Raw genomic sequence first — 6,683 nt, forward strand, 5'->3', positions numbered from 1 at the left:
CAGCTTAATTGAAGATGAATACGATGGTGATGACATGCCAACAATTGAGAGGAACAGGGAAAAACCTGAGCTTAGTGTAGGTACCATTTTCCAATCAATGGTGGACTGTCGGAATGCAGTGACAACATGGTGCATTATATCTGAAAACACCTATAAGATTAAAAGGAGTGAGCCAGCAAGGTTCACAGTTTTTTGTCCATATCCTAGGTGTAGGTGGAAGTTGCATGCATCTCGTATGAGAAAGAGCAAATATATTCAGGTAATCCAAGTTCAGTTAGTAATTTAGTTTCAGATCGTTGAGTAAGGTCTTAACTGTTTTTACCCTTTTTATTTTGTTTCAGATAAAGAAAAACCCACACAAGCACACATGTCCACCTGGAGGGGGAGGGGGGAAGGCCAAAACCAAGCTAGCAAAAACTAGGTGGGTGGCAGATGCTATATTGGATTGGCTGAGAGAAGAACCTGGACTTGGTCCAACAGCACTCCATGGGAAGCTTTTTGAGAAGTACAAGATAGAAATTCCTTACATGAGAATTTTCAATGCTAGGGAAAAGGCTCTTGACAGAATTAATGGTCAATGGAATGACAGTTTTCAGCTGCTTTACACTTTCAAAGCTGAAGTGGAGATGGCAAGTCCAGGGAGTGTTGTAGAGATTGACAAGCATACAGTTCCATTCAAAATAAAAGGGAAGTCATTTCAGAAGGAGTGCTTCAGAAGGGCTTTTGTTTGTTTCAAGGCTTGCTGGCAGGGGTTTCTAGATGGTTGCAGGCCCTATTTGGCTGTAGATGCTACACATTTGACTGGAAGATGGAGAGGACAGCTAGTAGCAGCTTCTGCAGTTGATGGACACAACAGGCTATTCCCAGTTGCATTTGGTGTGGTGGAGGCAGAGTCTGAGGAAAGTTGGGTCTGGTTTCTGCAGTAGTTACACAACATTATAGGCACACCCCCAGGTTTAGCTATACACACAGATGCTTGCAAGGGTTTAGAGAGTGCAGTGGAAATTGTATTCCCTGGAGGGAGCATAGGGAATGTATGCGACACCTAGCGCATAATTTCAAAAAGAAGTTCAAAGGTAAAGTTTATGATGAGAACTTATGGCCAGCATCATACACATGCAGCAAAAGGAAGCATGAACACCATTTGAGAGTGTTGTATGCTCAAAATCCTCTTGTGAAGGAGTACATGGATGCACATCATGGTAAGGTGTGGTCAAGAAGCAAATTCAACGAAATCTGCAAAGTAGATTATGTGACCTGTAACCTTGCAGAATGCTTCAATTCAAAGTTCAAGTTAGTGAAAGGGCTCTTGTTGTGGCAAGCATTTGACAAGATGAGGCAAATGATCATGATAAAGATGGCTCTTCGCAAAAGAATTGCAGAAACACAATATGTTGGTCATCAAATGCTCCCATCACTGATTAAGGCATTGCACTTGAAGGCAAGAGGACTGAAGATGAAATGTATTCGATCTGGTACATATGAGGGAGAGGTTACCTATACTGACACTAAAAATAGGGTATGGAGGTATCCTGTGAACCTAAGTACTAGAGAATGTACTTGTAGGCAATGGCAGATCCGTGGGAAGCCATGCATACATGCCCTACATCTGATGACCGTTATCGGGGGTGCAGATGGTGAAGTTGATCAATATTGCTGAGTATTTCTCTGTTTCCAAATTTATGGCTGCTTATGCTGACAATGTGCCTGCACTATTGGGGAAAGATCAATGGAACATAGTAGATCCAGGGTTCAAACTCCACGCTCCTGTCATTACTAGACCACCAGGAAGACCAAGGAACCAGAGGATTAGAGCAGGTGAGGAGGGTCGTCTACCAAAGAAGCATGCTTGCAAAAAATGTGGAGTTCTGGGGCATATTGCTAGGCTTTGTACCAATGCAGTGGATGCATCATTTGGAGAGGAGGAAAGATGGATAGCAACCAATGCTGAGGAGAATGCAGCAGCAATGGAGACTGAAGATGCAGTGGAGAATGCAGCAGCAAATGAAGCAGTGGAGAATGCAGCAGCAAATGAAGCATCTTGGTATGTGTTTGCACCCTTTGTAGAATGCAGCTACCCTTTTGTTTGCATTTGTTCTCTTTTTTGCCTATGGCTTATAATTTTATTTACCAGCTCTAGGGAGAAAAGGCCAAGAGATGAAGAAGCAGAAGATTTTGAAACCATGGCCTTTGATGGTTTTGAAGCTATAAGAGAGGAAGAGGAGGGGGTAATTTTTCCAATTGTGCCTTTAAAGATTACTGAACCCATAGATGACCGTCAAATGGTCGTCAAGTGCTCGGCGAGTGGAACTACTCCATCAGCACCTCCACGGGGAAAACCCCAAGTAAAGCCCAAGATCAAAAGGAACAAGAGTCTGAAAGAAAAGAGCATCTCAACTAGGGAAACCAGGAGCAAGACGGTGAAGCCAGCTACAAACACAAGGAGCAAGTCGAAAATTTGAATTAAGTTGTTGGGAAATGTTTGTGTTGTCAATTTGAGGGCGAGTCGATCGCTTAAAACTTGGTAGATTTGTATTAAGATGTTGGCATCTTAAAACTTGGTAGATTTGAGCTACTGTGAAAACTTGTGAGTTGTAATAATGTTGCTTCTACTTTGGTTTCTTATTTGAGTCAGAATTCAAATTTCCATCAAAATTTGAATTTAAATCAATATTTGAATTTGGGCCAAAATTTGGATTCGAGCCAAAGTTGAAGTTGAACATTGGAGGTTCATTGCTCTGTGCGGTGTATTTGATCGAGCATTTGAAGTCCAATATTCGTAGGTGAACAGTCCGAATGAGAAATGTGCTAGAAACGAGCTCGAAAGCTAGGGTAAACAGCCCTATTTGAAGTCAAGTTTTTTTTACCTTGCCTAAATGAGGCATATATATTTTTATTAACACTTGTTCCATATATATAGGGTAAAAACGAAGTCTCACTATTTATTGATTAATATTCATATTACTACATTTTTTTGAAAAAATATGCTTTTAATTCAAAACCATCAAATAACACGTTTTAGATATGAAAATGAAAAAGTAAGTTCAGATCCTTCTTATTCACTCCAAAATGAAGCTATGGAGATTTTTCTGATTTTTTTTGAATTATTTTGTTTTTTTTCAAACCCTAAACCCTCTCTCCCTATTCTACGAACTCTGAACATGTTCATAGGTGATAGCTCATTTGTGTGAAGCCTTTTTTCATGAAAATGACCTACACCAAGTTTATATTTTTTTCTCATAACCTTGTCACATATGACGGCTATGTGCGCAAGAATTACAACATTTTGATTTTTTTTATTTTTAAAAACATTTGAACTTGATTTCGACACATCACTTCAAAAAAAGATTTTTCAAAAAACGCCCCTATACCGAGTTTATATTTTTTTATGGTAACTAGGTCTCATAAACGAACGAACTACGTGGGTTTTATATTTTTGCGATTTTTTCTCGGGCTTTTACGATCTGCCCCACTTTACATATGAAATTGTATTTTTCGCACATGACCACCACATGTCAGTGTTAAGAGTTGGTTCAAATATTCAAATTGCAAAATACAATGTGGCAAATCGTCAATATAGCTTCCCCTTCTCCTCTTCTCCATCTGACAGACAAAGGCATCGAGCAGATCGAGCAATTCCTCTGTTTCTTTCCCCATCTTCTCGTTCTTCTTCCTCTCAAGCAATTCCTCTGTTTCTTCCTCTCGGGCGATATGTCGACCTCCTCGTCAGCCCCCCGTTCCACGTGGCCGGTGTATGGTCCAGTGCCGATGACTCGATGCACTAACTGCCCACGGACTGCGCCACTGAAGTGGTTGACTTCGAAGGAGGAGAAGAATGGGAACTTTGGGCACGAGTTTGTCAAATGCGAGAGCAAGCCGGAGGGGCAGGTTAGATCTGAGTTTTCCTCGCATCCTTTATCTCTAATTTCTCAAAAAATCTGTCAGATTTGGATTTAGGTTACATGATTTCGTTTTCAAATCATGAAGAAATGCCACCATTTCGAGTGGATGGATGATTACATCCAGAGGCTTCAAGGGTTGGGCTTGCTGGATTCAAGGGGGAATGCAATCCGCGAGTTCAATCTGCCCCATGACAGTGCCGCTCCGGCAGCAGCAGCGCATCCGGAATACCCGACGGTGGTAGTTGTCGAACGGAAGATGGAATTGAAAAAGATGAACAAGAACTTCAAGCAGCTGATTGAGTTGAAGAAGCAATCCAATCTGATAGCCTTAGGAATACTTGCTCTAGGAATTTTTTACTTGATGGCCATCTCTCGTTAGAGATGTTTGTCTACTGTTGTTGCCACTGTTTAGCAATCCAAGTCTGTTTATCTCAAATGCAACTCTGTTTAGTGCCACTGTCAATCTCTGAATGTATGCAGTTTACTGTTAAGTTTCGACACTTTCAGTTTCGGCAGAAGACAACTACCAGTTCAGTGATAGGATTATTTTGTTAGCTAGTAACCTCGAGTGTTGGATCATACCCTAGCTCGTCAGATGACAGTAAGCAGTACTTGAGCAGCACAAGGGATATACATCAAGTTCATCTCTTCACTCTCGCACTTGCCAAACTTTTGTCCTCGAGTTCGTCAGTTCTGCTAGAAAAAAAACCTAGTTCGCAGGCCCAAAGAGAATCAAGCTGCAATAGGCCCACAAAGGATAAATGAGGCCCGGAAACAAGCGATGTTTCTTTTATTGTTTAGGAACGATTGCTTTGTTCTTTTTTGTTTCTGATTGCTTTTTTCATTAATTTGATTGCCCAATCTCTTCTATCTCATTGAGGAATTTTTTGGCTTTCCTTTATGGGTCCCTTCATTTTTTAGAATCAAAGTATTTGCAAACCGCAGTATTATTATGCCTAGCGAACCAATACTTCATGATTGGAAAAAGAGGTCCAACCCTCTTTTTTATATACTTCAAACATAGTGTAGTTTTCTACATATTAAAGTATATAAAACTACACTTTTGACTAAAGCCAAACATCCCAAAGTATTTGATACTTCAATATTTCTGAAAACCAAAGTATTCTTGGAATACCTAAAAAATACAGAGCTCTCAAACCAAAGCCGTGTACAAATGTACAATATGTTCTTATTTTTAGAAGGCATCTATAAACACATCACTTTTAGTTAGTTTGGTTAATTTTTCCCACGCCAATTAGCCGTGTCTAAACTTGGGACAAACAAAATACAAACATAACAAAGCATTAATATAACACACATAACTTAACTTAGATAGGGTTGCTAAGGCAACATAAGTTCTTACATATAACACGACACCGATAGATAATAATAATTAACCTTACATGCATAGATAGGGTATCTAGGTCGGGCAACACACACAGCAAACTCACAGTACATAGTAGATAGGGTAGCTAGGGCAACATCGCCATGTCTTCACCGTCGTCTTCACCTTAACCGCCGGCTTCACCGTCTTCTTCGCCGCCGGCTTCAGTACTGCTCCTCCTCAAGGCCGTTGTCGCCGAGGTAGTATGGGAGGCTGTGCATGCAGTTGCGAGCGGGGAAGACGCTCTCGAAGTCGGTGAAGATGTTATAGGTGGTGAATGCGATGAACTCGCACCCACACCAATACACCTTGCCGAGCAGGTAGTACGCATCAAACCTGTTGGTGAAGTGGACGACGAGCCCTACCACTGGAGCGTTGGCGTGGGGACGCTGCTCCACGAGGTTGAACATGGGCGGCGAGCCCGCCGGGAGGTGGTGGAAGCCCGCATGGAGGAACCCCCGTGCAAGCTCAGTGCTACCCCTCTAGCGTGAGAACGCCCACACGCGGAGCGATGCCTCGACAACGACGTTGGCGGGGTACCGCCGTTCCGGCACGGTGGGCGGCTCTTGGAACGTCGGCCCGTTGTACTGCATCTTGAACGCTTCGCTGAGTGGAACGGCTTTGGCTTTGGGGGGAAGAAGAGAAGTGGGAGGCGCAGATGGATTTGTAGAAGAAGAGGCAATGAAGGGCAGTTTAAATAGCCGGGGGAGACGAAGTGGGTACACGCGCAAACGGCGTAGATCATGACTCAGTGCGTGCGTGAACCGATGCGATCATCAATGTGTGAACGTGAATTGATGCGAGCATGCTTTGTGTGCTCTGCGTTGGCGGCTGCCTGCCTCCCCCTTCTGCGTGCTCTGCGTTGGCGGCTGCCTGCCTCCCACAACTGAATCGAGCGGCAGCCGTGCGGCGTGAACCGATGCCTCGACATATGGACGCGAGCGTGCGTGCAGCCTGCCCCTTCTGCCACCAGCACATATGCCTGCGATGCGTGAAACGACGCTGCGGAGCGACTGAATCCACCGGCAACCGTGTGGCACGGATCGATGCGTGCGTGTCGGCGTGCATGCATGCGTTTAGGTCTAGGTCACTAGATGCGTGCGTGGCGGTGTTCGCATGCATAGCAGGCTACATCGATGCCAAAGCCGGGCATGCATAGCAGGCTGCATCCATCGATAGCAGGCTTTTTAATTTATTACCAACAAACTAATGGGCCCGTCCTATGAACACAAACATGGCCCAACCAGCGAAGCCACAGCCATAGTCAACAGAGTCCAACGTGACCCCACAAGTTAATTAACGGCCAAGACGGCAAACGTCTGTTATGAACATTTGTGAGAGTTTCAGCTAAGGGAGTGGGGAAAAGTGAGCAAAAGTTAGAAGCGTGGGGAAAACTG

General features: G+C 43.6%; 1 protein-coding gene across 1 annotated transcript; it reads left to right on the forward strand.

Annotated features, from left to right (window-relative positions):
- Positions 1 to 344: 344 nt before the first annotated feature.
- Positions 345 to 3,660, forward strand: LOC141042103 (uncharacterized). Its single transcript, XM_073509643.1, has 2 exons — positions 345 to 2,044; positions 2,135 to 3,660. The coding sequence occupies exons 1-2, from the start codon at positions 1,635 to 1,637 to the stop codon at positions 2,460 to 2,462; spliced, it is 738 nt and encodes a 245-aa protein (XP_073365744.1). The 5' UTR covers positions 345 to 1,634; the 3' UTR covers positions 2,463 to 3,660.
- The last annotated feature ends 3,023 nt before the right edge of the window (positions 3,661 to 6,683 follow it).

The sequence above is a fragment of the Aegilops tauschii genome, chromosome 2, assembly GCF_002575655.3.
Source record: "Aegilops tauschii subsp. strangulata cultivar AL8/78 chromosome 2, Aet v6.0, whole genome shotgun sequence".
Lineage (NCBI taxonomy): Eukaryota > Viridiplantae > Streptophyta > Magnoliopsida > Poales > Poaceae > Aegilops > Aegilops tauschii.

Excerpts from the sequence above, each read along its gene's own strand:
- LOC141042103 (XM_073509643.1), top strand. The coding sequence starts at position 1,635 with ATGGTGAAGTTGATCAATATTGCTGAGTATTTCTCTGTTTCCAAATTT. Across the intron at positions 2,045-2,134 it reads GCAGCAAATGAAGCATCTTG|CTCTAGGGAGAAAAGGCCAA; the intron begins GTATGTGTTTGC and ends TTTATTTACCAG.